The sequence below is a fragment of the Dendrobates tinctorius genome, unplaced genomic scaffold, assembly GCF_039654945.1.
Source record: "Dendrobates tinctorius isolate UK_male_01 unplaced genomic scaffold, ASM3965494v1 ptg000093l, whole genome shotgun sequence".
NCBI classification, from domain to species: Eukaryota; Metazoa; Chordata; class Amphibia; order Anura; family Dendrobatidae; genus Dendrobates; species Dendrobates tinctorius.
In genome coordinates, this window is record NW_027361761.1 from 11308521 (window position 1) to 11324380 (window position 15860).

Genomic DNA, 15860 nt, shown 5'->3' on the forward strand with positions numbered 1-15860 from the left:
CAGATTGGAGAGGGGAGAGTTTTGTAAGAGGGAGACCGATTAGAAGAGAGTTACAATAGTCGAGACGAGAATGAATAAGAGAAACAGTAAGAGTTTTTGCAGAGTCCAAAGTAAGAAAAGGTCGAATTCTAGAAATGTTTTTGAGGTGCAGATGACAAGAGCGAGCCAGTGATCGAATGTGGGGGGCAAAGGAAAGCTCGGAATCAAGTATGACCCCAAGACAGCGGGCATGTTGCTGGGGAGTAATAGTGGAACCACAGACGGAAATGGCAATGTCGGGTGTAGGTACATTAGTAGCGGGAGGAAACACAAGGAGTTCAGTCTTTGATAGGTTCAGTTTCAGATATAGTGAGGACATGATATTAGACACAGCGTTTAGACAATCGCCAGTGTTTTCTAGAAAGGCTGGCGTGATGTCAGGAGAAGAAGCGTATAATTGGGTGTCATCAGCATAGAGATGGTACTGGAAACCAAATCTACTGATTGTTTGACCAATAGGGGCAGTGTACAAGGAGAAGAGGAGGGGGCCTAGAACCGATCCTTGAGGAACCCCAACAGTAAGAGGAAGGTGAGAGGAGGAGGAACCGGCAAAAGAAACAGTAAAGGAGCGGTCGGAGAGATAGGAGGAGAACCAGGAGAGAACGGTGTCCTTGAGGCCAATGGAACGGAGCATAGTGAGGAGGAGCTGATGATCCACAGTGTCGAATGCTGCAGAGAGATCCAAGAGAATTAGCATGGAGTAATGACCATTTGATTTAGCTGTTAGCAGATCATTAGAGACTTTAGTGAGGGCAGTTTCAGTGGAGTGTAAAGAGCGGAAACCGGATTGGAGAGGGTCGAGAACAGAGTTTTCTGAGAGATAGCGGATAAGACGGGAGTGGACCAGGCGTTCCAGGAGTTTAGAGATGAAGGGAAGATTAGAGACAGGTCTATAGTTAGCGGCACAGTTTTGGTCGAGGGATGGTTTTTTAAGTAGTGGATGTATGATGGCATGCTTAAATGAGGAGGGAAAAATACCAGAAGAGAGAGAGAGGTTAAATATTTTAGTTAGGTGAGGGGTGACAGCAGGGGAAAGGGACTGGAGGAGATGTGACGGAAATGGGTCACTGGTGCAAGTAGTTGGGCGAGAAGATGCAAGGAGCCTGCTTACTTCTTCTTCTGTGACTGGTTCAAAATCAGAGAGTGAGTTAGATGCAGTGGGTGAGGGAGGACAGTGCATGGTATGAGGGGATTTGGAGATAATTTCCTGTCGGATCTGGTCAATTTTTTCTTTGAAGTAATTGGCCAGATCGTCAGCTCGGAGCTCAGTGGTTGGGGCCTGTACTCTTGGATTGAGTAGAGAATGAAAAGTGTCAAAGAGACGTTTCGGGTTATTGGACAGTGAGATGATGAGGGTGTTGAAATAGGTTTGTTTGGAGAGGTGAAGGGCAGTGTTGTATGTTCTAAGCATAAACTTAAAATGGATGAAATCTTCGGGTAGATTGGATTTTCTCCACAGACGTTCGGCGCACCTGGAGCACCGCTGCAGGAAACGTGTTTGCACCGTGTGCCAGGGTTGTCGCCGTCTGCGTTGTGGTGTTCTATTTATAGGGGGTGCAAATTCATCCAGGGCAGTTTGAAGTGTTTCATTGTAATGCTTCAATGCAGAATCAGGACATGAGAGGGAGGAGATAGGGGCCAATGAAGACTGCAAGTTCTTCAGAAGTTTCTGGGTGTTAATGGCCTGTGTGTTTCTATAAGTCTGGACAGTGGGGGTGACCTGAGCAGCCTGGCAGTTCTTTATAGAGAATGAAAGAAGATTGTGGTCAGAGAGCGGGAGAGGGGAGTTTGCAAAATCATCCACTGCACAAAGCCGAGAGAAGACCAAGTCGAGGGAGTTTCAAAGATGTATATCTTTGTACCTGTTAGCCAGTAGATAGAAAAATATTCAGAATTGAGAGTCAGGACACAACTGACCTATTGAATAAACTAGCAGCAATAGGTCCTCTACCAGAAGGAACCATCCTGGCCACCATGGATGTGGAATCTTTGTACTCTAATATCCCACACCAAGATGGATTAAATGCCTGCAAATTCTTCATGAAAAACACAGGGACTGATGCTGATGCTGTGGTGAAACTTATAAAATTCATCCTCACCCACAATTACTCTGAATTTGACAACAAGATCTATCTTCAGGAGACTGGCACAGCTATGGGAAGTAAAATGGCTCCACAATATGCAAGTCTTTTCATGGCCAAGCTTGAAAGTGACTTTTTGTCCTTATGTCACATCAGTCCCCTGGTCTACTACCGCTACATTGATGATATTTTAATCATCTGGACGGAGTCTGAGCAACAGCTAAAGACGTTCCACGAACAGTTTAATCAATTTCATCCCACCATCAATTTAACACTCAACTACTCCAGTACTGAGATTAATTTTTTGGACACCATCATTAAGCTAAAAAACCATGAAATAGAGACATCCCTGTATCAGAAGCCAATCAACCGTCCAACATACCTTAAATGGGACAGTTTCCATCCAAAACACATAAAGAACTCGATTATCTATAGCCAAGCCATCAGATACAATCGTATATGTTCCAGCCCCATGGATAGAGACAAACACCTTGGTTGCCTTTTTGAATCAGGGCTACCATCTAAGAACAATTGAAAACCAAATTACAAGAGCCACCAGAATGTCAAGGAATCACCTGCTACATTACAAAGCTAAAGAAGAAAATAACCGGGTGCCTCTAGTAGTCACCTACAACCCAAATCTGGAAGTGCTAAGGGGAGCTGCACGGAAATTACATCCTTTACTGCAAAAAGATGCCCGATTACAATCCATTTTTCCAGACCCTCCACTACTGTGCTTTAGGCAGCCCCCAAATCTAAGAAGCATCATTGTCAGAAGCTCCCTGTCTTCTCCAACAGCTGCAGGAACCTCTCCTTGCAGCCAGAAAAAATGTAAAACTTGTCCATTTATAATGACCACAGACAAGATAAAGATCCCCAACTCACATCAGGACTACAAGATCCCAGGTACTTTCAGCTGCATTACATCTAATGTGGTGTACTTAATTATTTGTACTAAATGTCCTACTGGGGTCTGTATATGGGGGAGACCGGGCAAAAGCTTAGAACAAGGATGAATGCTCATCGTCACACAATAAGAGAAAAAAGAATGGATATACCTGTGGCAAAACATTTTTGTATGATGGACCACAACACCAGGGATATGAAATTACTGGTATTGAAAGGTAACTTCACATCTCAGAGAGAGAGAAGAGTCTGTGAGTATAAATTTACGATGACCTTTGACACTCTCAATGCTGGAATGAATGTGTCACATGGATTTATGTCTTTTTACATCAATTAAGGAATTTGCTCCTAAGACCTTGTGGGGGCATCACAACACAGAACTAGACCCCAATCAGAGGACAATAAAACATCTGGACTCCTTATCTATGAACTGGTCCAATATTTATGTTTCTCCCTCTCCCATAATCATAATTCTGCTTCACGTCATTTGTCTCATCTATTGTATTTTTTCTATGCTGTGTTGTGCATAAATATGTGATTCTTCAGATTTTGTATTAGTCTATGCCTGATGAAGAGACCTGAGTAGTCTCGAAAGTTTGCAATGTGTTACCATCTTTTCAGTTAGCCATTAAAAGGTATCAACCACTGAGGACTCTCAATTCTGAATATTTTTCATTTTTTCTACTACCCAAAAAAGAACGGCATCTATATTACATAGTGTGACATCAGCACATACCAGAAAAAAACCCGTCAAACTATACACACCAAGCGCGTGTGCATCAGACGTCAAATAGACACGTTAGGAACAAATAAATGAATTCACTAAACTCTTGAGATTAATTAAAATAGGGAAGCATTTGCACTGCAGCACATATGCATAGGGGATATGTTTTTGTGAAAAAAAAAGTTCTTTTATACTTTGTTATAGATCTTTTATAGAACCAAGATGGATAACTTTTCAACTTAATGTTAGCACCAAAAAATTGATTGAAACAGGGAAATTAAACCACAATATTCATAACTTATTGACCTTAATGAAAATCCTAGTGCAGGATCAGAAAATGCTTTTTTTCAGACACATCTTTTATTGTTATCAGTATCAGATCCAAACTTTAAACATCATATAGCGATATCAATAAATCTCCTAACTATACGTACAAGATTAACTAGGATACATAGCACTGGAAACGCCACATAAATATAGATCCTAAAAGAGACTCAGAGCGTCAACCAAAGTGTCATGAAAATACAAAATTTATTAAGAATAAACTCGTACAAGGCAAAATTACACATTAGACAATCGCTTTCGTCATGGTGTCAATAAACCTGCACATCCATACATATAAAAGTAGCAAGCATGGGAATGAGCCAATTATATCAGATACATAATTATTGGCAAGGTCCTAAATAATGTATCAATGTAAAAAGATGACCGCCATAAACCATACATAGGAAGACTAATAGGATGATATAGTCCATAGAAAATCAAAAGACAAATAGTATAAAGTAGTCAGAATAAATATATATCTCACCCTTGGTAGCCTGTGTGTTTTGGAGTGCAGACAGCAACAGCCCCAATGCGCATTTCGTGTGGGCTTCCTCGGGTGGCTGTGACTCCCTTTGTGTCCTTTTCACTGGTTTGCACATGTCACTTTAATTATATAAAGATGTACGGTCCTTTATATCATGTATGGAGTTTTCTCCATTTCTAATGAGCTTCCCAGGAGGACATAGCATAGTTCCTGTATTCCACTTTTGCCAGATATTTTGCCCCTAGTTAAAATTGTGGATGGATAGGACGCATGCGCGGTGTACCAGAGCGTCATTGATGCCGCCGATGGCACTTATTTTTGACGCATGGGTCTTTTGAATTCCCCCAGACCCATTGCGTCTCTGTACTGGCGCCGGTTGTCGCGGCGCATGCGCCGTCATTATATCCGCCCCCTAAACTCTGTATGATTGCTAGGTTACTGGGGACGCCGTGGATCACTGGTCACGCAGTGCAGCTGATTCCACCATGTCCCTAATCATTTGTCTCTATATAAAGTTGTCCAGACACTCATGGAGTCACAGCTCCCCAAGGAAGGCCACACGAAACGCGCGTTGGGGCTGTTGCTGTCTGCACTCCAAAACAGTCATCTTTCTACATTGATACATTATTTATGACCTTGCCAATCATTATGTATCTGATATAATTGGCTCATTCCCATGCCTGCTACTTGTATGTGTGTGGATGTGCAGGTTTATTGACACCATGTGTCCTTTGCCAAAAGCTATTGTCTAATGTGGTATTTTGCCTTGTACTTTATTCTTAATAAATATTGTATTTTCATGATACTTTGGTTGATACTCCGAGTCTCTTTTAGGATCTACATCTTTTATTGTTTCTCACACCATCGTTTTTACTGAGGTTTTATCAGTGACCACTAATAAAAGTGGTTTAATAGCAATAGACAGCGCCAATGATGCTTTTATTTTTCCTGAGGCTTTCCCCTATTAATGTGAGTGGGAGAGAGCTTGCAATATAATGTAAGGCCCCCTTCACACCTCAGTGTCTCCAGTACATGCGGTGACAGTTTTAATGTGTACTAGAGACACTTTCACACATAGGCCCATTTAAATCTATGGAGCTGAGCACATGTCCGTGTGTTCACAGGGACCATGTGTCTGTGTATCCCACACATGAACATGTCCATTTTTATCCAGCAGCACAGTCGTCAATGCGTCTCTCACAAGTGCACATGGGTGACATAAAAGTGTGTCATCCATTTGCCGTCCATGTAACATGTACTGGAGCAAAATGCAGAATAGAAATGACAGATGTTCAGGTGTTAGATGTGAAAAGATAAAGAATAGATAGATAATAGATAGGTAGATAGATAGATAGATAGATAGATAGATAGATAGATAGATAGATGTCCATGAGATATATAATTACTGCAAAGCATGTGTAGTTTTCTGTACATGCATTTAGCTAAACCAAAAAGGCATGGGGTCGCCTTTATTTTTAATAACCTGCCAAGGGTAAGCAGACAGCTGTGAGCTGATGTTATTAATCTTGAAAGGGCCCAAAAACCATAGAGCTCCCCAGTCTATTAATGTCATCCCTCAGCTGCCTGCTTTGCATTTACTGGTTATTAAAAATGGGGGACCCAAAAAAAAGAAATATAGTCTCCTTTATTCTTAATAACCAGAAAAGGGTAAGCAAACAGCTACAGCTGTGGGCTGATATTCACAGGTTGTGAAGGTTCATGGATATTCGCCCCTTTCCAACCTAATATGATTAGCTCTCAGGCGCCCCAGAAATGGCGTATCCATTAGAGATGCCAATTCTGGCGCTTAACCTTGGCTATTCCCAATTGCCTTGTAATGGTATTGGTTTTGGGCTAGATATCAGCTGTGTAACATCCGCTGACATCAAGCTCAGGAGTTAGTAGTGGAGTGGAGTCTGGAAAGTCCTTTATTTGTAAAAAATACTCTATGTGACTGCAGACTTGTGAATTCTCACATAGCGTACAGCTGTGAGGATTCTCCGGTACCGGCGGCAGGAGCTGGTGTTCATATGACCACAAGTATGCTATTTGCATGATTACAACCACATTCAGACTAGATTGTTTCTGTCCTTTCTCAGTACACTTGCATTGCGTGAGGCTGCGCCCATCTAGTTGGCAAATGACCGCATGAATGCAAATCACATATTTATGTCACACGCCCACTCCTCCTAGCACCAGAGTGCACGATGCGAGGATTCACAAGTCTGTAGTCGCATTTAAGACCCGACAACCTCTTTAAATCAGCTGATTGGTGGGTGAAGTAGAAGTCGGAGCCAAACAATCTGTTGTTGATGAATCATTGATATTAAAAAAAAAAGAGAAAGAAATGAAAAAAAAAAAACAAAATGGCTAAAATGTAGAACATGGTTTGGTCAGTAAAGTAGATGAATGGACATAGTATGCGTGATCTGGTAATCGAGTCTTCTTTTTCTCTACTCAGTTTTTCAGGATGTGCACGTCATGATCTTCGTTGGTTTCGGATTCTTGATGACTTTTTTGAAAAGATATGGATTCAGCAGCGTCGGCATCAACTTACTTATCGCAGCTTTCGGTCTTCAGTGGGGAACATTAATGCAGGGATTTTGGCACTTACATGGAGGCAAGATTGAAATCGGCATCAAAAGGTAATTTGTGTAAATAAAGCGCCTCCTTGTGGTGGCTTCAGTTAGACAGAATGTTATTATTTTTATCTAAGCTAATGTGAAGGAAACAAGCCGCATGATCTATGGAAGAGTAAACATTAGATTTTCAAGGGGAAACGCTGCCCATAATAATTTTATGATATATAAATATTTTTTACTCACTTGTATGGCACCATTAATTCTACAGCACTTTACAGACATTATTGGCACTGTCCTCATTGGGGCTCACAATCTAGATTTCATCGGCTAACATGTGCCCATAACAGCTGCGGGAGGAATCGTGATCCACCCGCTGCTGTTAATTTGTTAAATGCCGCTGTCAATCTTTGACAGCGGCATTTAACATGCTCACGGCCGAAGCGCATCTCTAATGCCTCCCAACAGTGCTTGTGTCACATGTCCGTGGGTTGCCAATGGGTTGGCATGACAACCTGGGGTGTGTGGTTGTCATAGCCAGATAGCTATGAGTGCTGCCTAGCCATCAATTCTCATAGCAAGTGAGCATTTCTGCCAAACAGGGCAGGGCTAAAGCCAACAGGGCAGGGCTGAAGCCCTCCTATGTGCAGCATAGGCAATCGGATGATCACAGCTCCTAGTCTCTCAAGGAGACTATTGAAGCTTGTAACAAGTAAAAAAAAAGTTTTTAAAAATATAGAAAAATATGTAAAAGTTTCAATAACCCCCATTCGTCCTATTCAAAATAAAACAATTAAAAAAAATACACATATTTGATATCACCGAGTCCTGAATAACCCAAACTATCAAAGTATAAAAATAATTAATATGATCGGTAAACGACGTAACAAGAGAAAAAATCAGAACACCAGAATTGGTTTTTTTTTGCTTGCCGCAAGATTGCATTAAAATGCATTAACAGGCGATCAAAAAATTGTATCTACACCAAAAAGAATGGAGACCAAGAAGGAAAAGAGCGCAAATAATATTGGACACATAGCCCAAATCAAAGATAAAAAAGGCTTGATTCAGACAGAAATGTCAGGAAGGCAATGATGCATTAAAAGCAATTGAAACCATACAAAAAAGACATGCAGGAAAAACAAATGATGAAGAGCAGGCAAGTGAAAGAAAATAATTATCCTATTAATGTAGAGTCAAATACTACAAATCCGCAATGCTAAACACACCAACAGGGTAATAGTTAGCATTTGTGAAATGAATGAACCTCCGGAAGGAATCATACATCTCATGCCCTAATATTTCATATGATATGCTCAATAAGTGGCAAAGTCACAGCAGATTCATCAATGAAAAGTACATAAATATGGTATATCACTCAATGGCATGAGCAGAGACTGAATCAAATATTTACTAGCAAAGAAAAAGTCTATATACTATGAAATATATATGCAACCCTGTTCCCTTTGAAGGTTCACTTTGTAAATCAATGAAACACATGATTATAATTATCCAATGAAGTGTCACAGTGCCTGCTCTGCCCAATGTTTGTTGCTGCCTACAGCAGCTTCATCATTTATGTAATTTTCATTGATGAATCTACTGTGGCTTTACCACTTATTGAGCATATCATATTTCATTACTGCATGGGCAGATACCCTCATGTCTGGGGTGAAACGGATGAGAGAATATCTGAGTGTAATAAGTCTGAACAGTGAGGACGCTGTGGTATCAGGTGAGATGGTACGACTCGGGCACGTACTGAAGGATGTTGGAAAGAGTGCAGGGAAAGTGGAGAATGTGGACTGTATGGAAGCCTATGCTAATGTTGTATCTAGTAAGGATGTGGTGCGAATAGAAAGAAGTAAAGATCTAATGTTTTAAGTTACAACTGGACCGTGTCTCTGTTTGTGCGCAATCATGTGAAAGGGGTCTTCAGCAACTCAGAGGAGATCCTGAAGGTGCAGAGAGGCATGTAAACTAACAAAAGGACATTGTTTGTTTGTGAAGGGAGACAAGTGTGCACAAGAGCCATTAGTCTCAGCCACGACTATGGCTCTGGCGCTCCCTCACACTTACTCACCTCCTGCCACTCCAATGGCATCTTTCTGCTTCTTCACATTCAACTCTTTTGACTTGTCTACAGTAATGACATCATTTCAACACCATGTGACCACTGAAGCCAATCTCTAGGCTTTGCTTTCTTGTGCTGTCTACGATCATCACTGAGCCTACTGCCTCAAGTGTTGATGAACTCTCGGCATGTCATCACTCCTGCCATGCCTACAAAGTCCGATGGGAAGGAGTGGAGAATGGTAATAATGCTATTGATATTTCTAAAACAATTAAGTCGTTGCAATAGTAAAATGTTTCAAAGGTAGGAAATCCCTTAACTAGTAACTACCAAGCTCTATGTTTAATACTATGTATAACGATCCTACTTAGAGCCACATTGGCAGATTGTAACTAGTGATGCGCGAGCACTAAAATGCTCAGGTGCTCGTTGCTCGGGTCGAGCATATTGGAAAGCGCAGGTGCCCGACCCGAGCACTGAGCCCAATGTAAGTCCATTGGAAACTCGTGCATTTCTACCGCGGCCGCCCCGGCAGTCTTTAGAGGGTCTAGAAATAGCAAAAATCAATGGGATCAGTGCTCTAATGACATGGGAACATCATGGGGAAGACCCCTGCAAGCATTTCTGACTCCCAGTGAACTACGTTGTCAGAGTCTTACACCACTTTTACAAACTCACAATAAAACATACAACAACGAAATCATAATGGATTTTCCTGGGAAATACTGTATGTTAAGGAGCATCTTTTCCAGGTCAATGACTTGCACAGTATATAAGGCTAAATAAATAACCAAAAACAGAAATGCTCCTCCACACCTTGGGCTATGTTCACATGTAGCGTTTTTGATGCATTTTTGAACTTTAGCATTGCTTTCTGTCCATGTGGTGTGTGACACATCATCAGACATATCCTGTTTCATTTGTGAAGGAGGGACTCTGAAAGTCACAAAGCCTGTTTTTATAGGGCCATAAGGCGGCCTTTACTATTCATCCATCAGCTGGATAAGCTTTGTTGTTCCCACTATACTGTTATTGCCTATGCAGTGAGTGGCAGGGCTGCCAAAAATTAGGATGCACCCCAATACCCCTTTGAAGAGACATACAGGAGGGCATCCTGAGAACAATGTTCCTATTATTATGAAGTGGTTCTCCCATATTGTTTGTCTATGTGGTGAATGCAAGGCCTGCCCCAAATTCGGATGCACCCCAATAAACTTTTGAACAGATGTACAGGAGGGCCACATGAAAGCAATGTTCCTATTAGGAAGTTGGAGCTCCCAAACTGTTTGTGCATTGAATGCAAGGCCTGCCCTGCACCAAATTTAGATGCAACCAAAAACCCATTTAAAAAGCCATGCAGGAGGACCACCTGAAAGCAATATTCCCAGTATTAGGAAGTTGGTAATCCCATACTGTTTGCCTGTGCAGTGAATTGCAGTGTTGAGGCTGAAGAACCTGCAGTGGAGCATTGCAGTGTTGAAGCTGTAAAACAAGCAGTGGAGAATTACAGTGTTGAGCCTGAAGAACCTGCATTGGAGAATTGCAGTATTGAGCCTGAAGTACCTGCAGTGGAGAATTGCAGTGTTGGGACTGAAAAACGTGCAGTGGAGAACTGCATTGTTGAGGATGAAGAATCTACAATGGAGATTTGCAATGTTGAGGCTTTCATGACGGTGTTTGAAATGGTCGCCAAGAGGAGGAAACTCCTGCCAGAGCAGTGGACAGAGTTACTGGTGCCATACTAGATGGGGGAACCCCAGAAAGCATACTCTGATTTAACTTTGCAAGACGCTAAAGAGAATTGCAATCTAAAAAGGGAGATTCTTGCACGCTTTGGGGTAACAATGACTCTCAGGGCACAGTGGGTTCACTGTTGGGCGTATCACCGGGACAAACCACCACGCTCCCAAGTGTTTGAAATGTTGCACCTGGTCCAGAAGTGGATGCAGTCACAGTCCTCTACGCCTGTGCAGATGGTAGAATGGATGGTGATGACCGGTATGTGCAATCCCTGCCAAGGCCTGTACAGTCTTGGGTTGCCGAGGGTGATCCCCGGAATGCCGATGAATTGGTCGGACTGGTCGAGAGATAACAGGGGATGGAAGGTTCTGTGGAAAAGCAGCCCCCTCCATACTGTGGGTTCCAACAGGGGGGAGGCCCAAAAGGGGGTGGGGCACCCATACTGCTTGCAAGATCTGCCACAAATTTGGACACACCCCAATACCCCTTGGAAGAGACATGGAGGAGGTCCCCATAAAACGATTTTCCCATGATTGTGAAGTGGCTCTCCCACAGTGTTTGCCTGTGCAGTGAAGGCAAGAGCTGTCAAAACTTTGCATGCACCATAATACCCCTTTGAAGAGACGTTCAGGAGGGCCTAGTGAAAACAATTTTCCCATTATTAGGAAATCGGTCTCCCATAGTGTTTGCCTATGCACTGAATGCAAGGGCTGCCAAAAATGCGGGTGCACCCCAATACCCCTTTGACCAGACATGGAGGAGGGCCTCATAAAAAATATTCCTATTAAGAAGGAGCGGGTTTCCTAAGCTTGTAATGCCCATGCACTAAATGTATGGGCTGACAAATAATTGGTACGGACATCATAAGCACCCTTTAAAAAAATTATGTGGATGTTGCATTACAGACCACTGTCACCCTGGTGATCTGGTGGTGTAGGATGAGGATGAGGAGAAGGAGGAGGACAAAACAAAATAGCCACAATCAGGAAGTGTATAACCATGTGTGGGTGTGAAGAGGTGCATGGGAATAGCCCTCCCAAAAAATGACAATGGATTTGAGTTTATGTTACGCTGCTATCATTCAGTGGTGTAGAGAATTCTGGCCCTATCCAACCCTTAGCATTTTCAGTTGTCAGGTGGTTGCGCTTATCAGTTATAATTCCGCCAGTGACACTAAAAACCCGCTCTGACAAAACGCTAGCAGGTCAGGCTGGGACCTCCAAGGCATAGAGAGCCAGTTCATGCCACATGTCCAGCTTGGATACCCAATAATTATAAGGCACAGAGGAATCACGGAAGGCATTGGTACGGTCAGCAATATACTCCCTCAACATCTCCCAAAATTTTGCACTCCTTGTGAGAGTACCCCACGCCTCAGGGCCTGTGCGATGTAAGGATCTGAGAAAACTCTCCCAGAACTTTGCCAGTGTTCCTTTGCCTCTGCTGCTAAATTGAAGTTGTGTCTCTCTTCCCTGTACTGCTTGGTTGTCCAGCAAACTGTGACCTCTGCCGCCAGCGTTTTCAGATTGGAATTTTTTTAATAATTCCACAAGGGCCCTCTGGTACTGCCCCATTTTAGTAGACCTGTCTGCATTTGGAATAAGAGACAGAAAGTTCTCCTTGTAGTGTGGGTCTAGAAGCGTCACCAACCAGTAATGACAGTCACCCAAAGTTTTGAGAACACAAGGGTCACGGGAAAGGCAGGATAACATAAACTGAGCCAAGCATGCCAGACTGCTAACAGGTAAGATTTCCATGTCCTCACCAAACGGACGACTGATCATGCTCTACTCCTCATCCTCTTCCTCCACCTCCTTGTCCTCAGGCTATCCACACTGAACAGACGGTATGACAGTTGTGCTTGTAGTACCATCTACAGCGCATGAAAGTAGCTTCTGTTCTTCCTCCTCCTCCTCAATGTCACCTAATCCACATTGGGATGAGATGAGGCTGGGCTGTGTGTAATCATCCTATATGGTTCCTTGGCCCATTTCATCATGCTCAACCTGCAATGCATCCTCTTAGATTGTGAGCAGAGAGAGTTTCATAACACACAGAAGCGGGATGGTAATGCTAATTATGGCATCATCGCCGCTCACCATCATGGTGGAATTGTCAAAGTTTTGGTGGATGGTTCATATGTCTGACATCCATGTCAACTCCTGAGGTCTTAAGTGTGGAGTCTGAAATGAATATTGACGGCCATGTTGATGCTGGTAGTCAACAACTGTCCTCTTCTGCTCACAAATCCTTGTAAAAATCTGAAGTGTAGAGTTCCAACGAGTGGGGACATCACACAACAGTCAGTGAGCCAGAAGCTGCAAACACTGCTGAAGCACGACAAGGGCAGCGGAAGCTGTAGCTGACTTTCTAAAGTGGGCATACAGGTGGCATATTTTGACAAGCAAATCCGGCAGCTCTGGGTAGATTTTGAGAAATCGTTTAACAATGAGGTTAAGCATATCGACCAGGCATGATTCGTGGGTCGCCCCTCACACCCAGGGCAGCGGGGTTACTCGGTACTGGGCCAGTGTCAGGGGAATGTGTCACAGCAGCGGTGACCCAGTCCGTAGCCCTGGGCGCCCAATATCAATGGCGGTGATGTTAATGGTGTTAAAGTTTATTTAGCACCTTGTTTGGCAAGGGAGATGGTAAGCCAACGCTGCGTGCAGATCCACTGGGACTGATGGCGTGGTGCAGCAAAGATGGTGTAGCTCCCCACAGGTGGAGCTGTAGTTCCAGGGCAGTGTAGGTGCAATGGATGAGGAAAGGCACAGAATAGTATAGATGCTGGTACCCAGATGTAGCGGTGCTGGAAGTGTTAGCGGCGAATGAATGGAGGATACCAGGACTTGCAGTTTCAAAGCTTTACTCACAGTTCTTGGTAATCACTGGTGCCCGCGTCCATGCCGTGTCCTCCGGGGCAGAGACTCAATCAACCTCCCGGGCAAGTCAGGCTTCTCCTCTCCAACGCTCCGCCAACATGTGCCTTTCTGAACGACTCCTCCAATGCGCCTCTGGGGCGAAGCACTCCAGTACTCAGTTACCCTGGATTGCCTCTCTCCAGGTGTTTCTAGTCTCTACTTGTATGACAGACAGCTGTAGCCTCTATCGGGGACTCCTCTCAGAGTCCTGGCTCGCGAATCGGTTGTTGTTGTGTCCCAAGTCTTTGATGGGAATAGTACATTTACAGCCAACTACTCCACCGGTGTCTGCTGCAGAACCATAAGTGTCCATACAACCTCGGGGACCGGGCCCCGGCCTTGTGCTGAGAACCTATAGGCAGGGTACTCTCTCTCAACCCACAACTCCTCTCTGTTCTCCTTCTCCTTCGTTCCACGCTGTTCCTTCACTCTTTTATGGAAGCTTAGGTTGCAGGTCTACTTCTTTCTCCTTCTCTTCTCTTTCCCGTGCCAGCTGACTCAGATCACTGAGGCAGCTGCAGCACTCTTTCTAAACTGAACTCAAACTGAATGCAAGCTAACTTCAGAACTGAACTCCTTCTCGCCTGACCTTCTGTCAGACTGACCTGTAATTCTAAACTTTCCCTTTCTTTTATACTAACTCCACCCACCTCCCAGCACATCTCGTGTTACGAAGCAGGGTTCCACGAAGGGTGCTCTGCTACCCCCAGCTTGGAGCTGCTATGTGGACCTACTGAACTATCCTGTGTGTGGGATGCAGATGTTGGAGTGTGTAAAGGAGTTTCCAACATACCTAGGTGGTGGGGCACTACACCTTAGAAGAAGGTGCAGTACCTCTGTGGCAACTGAGCCTCAGGGGCGCCACATTCGTGTGTGAGCTCACCTCGCTTCAGAGCTGCCACCAGGTTTCAGGCATTGTTACACACGACCATGCCTGGCTGTAGGTTCAGCGGTGTCAATTACAAATCTGCCTGCTCTTTCAGAGCTGTCCACAACTCTTCAGCATTGTGTGGTTTGTCACCAAAGCATATTAGCTTCAGCACAGCCTGTTGCCGCTTGGCTGAAGCAGTGCTGCAGTGATTCCAGCTTGTGACTGATGTGGTCAATTCGGAGATGGAGGCTGAAGAGGAGGAGGATGAGGTGCAGTAGCTGTAGACTGGAGAGCCAGGGATTGCAGAAGCAGGAAACTCATCTGCTTATTTCCGGTGCATTCTGGGAAGAGGAGAAGAGTCGCCTTAAGCTGATCGATCGCTGGGACTTGCCGGGTCTCGCTGTTTGAGGACATCGTAAAACCAGGGATTGGAGAAGCAGGAAGCTCATCTGCATATTTCTGGTACATTCTGGGAAGAGGAGAAGAGTCGCCTTAAGCTGATCGATCGCTGGGACTTGCCGGGTCTCGCTGTTTGAGGACATCGCAAGTTGCCACCCATCATAGACTGCATAAGTAAAAGCAATATGGAAGAGAAGAAAATCCACATGGTCACCTGCAACACATGCTACATGTTCACGGATCTTCTGGCCCAAAAACTCAACTTTACCTGTCAGAAGTGCCAACTTGTTGCCCTCTTAGAGGAAAAGGTGCAGGGACTGGAAGAAAGAATAGCAACATTGAAGGTAATTAAAGAACATGAGGACTTCTTGGATGAAGCAGAAGCAACCATTCAGGATTCGGAAAGTGAGAAAAGCTTCAGAGCACATACAGAGGCTGAAAAATGGAGCCATGTGACGAAAAGAAGCAAACGGATCAAGTGGTCATCACCACCCACACAGCTTAGCAACCAATATGAAGCCCTCTTGCTGGAGAATGAAAATGGCACAGCTCAGGATGATACCGTATCTACAAGAGAAGACACACTATCAACAAAAGAAGTTACTCTGTCAACAAAAGCGGAAACAAATGACACTCAAAAACACTCACGAGCAACAAGCAGTGCATCCGGAAAGAAAAGAAGAGTGGTAGTTATGGGTGACTCACTACTAAGAGG

The 15860-nt window shown here is 43.9% G+C and overlaps 1 protein-coding gene across 1 annotated transcript in view; it reads left to right on the top strand.

Annotated features, from left to right (window-relative positions):
• Positions 1–15860, top strand: part of RHAG (Rh associated glycoprotein) — a 90803-nt gene that overhangs the window by 42896 nt on the left and 32047 nt on the right. Inside the window, exon 2 of the mRNA XM_073586422.1 lies at positions 7020–7203. Within this exon, the coding sequence (XP_073442523.1) occupies positions 7020–7203 (184 nt within the window). The remainder of the gene's footprint in view (positions 1–7019; positions 7204–15860) is intronic.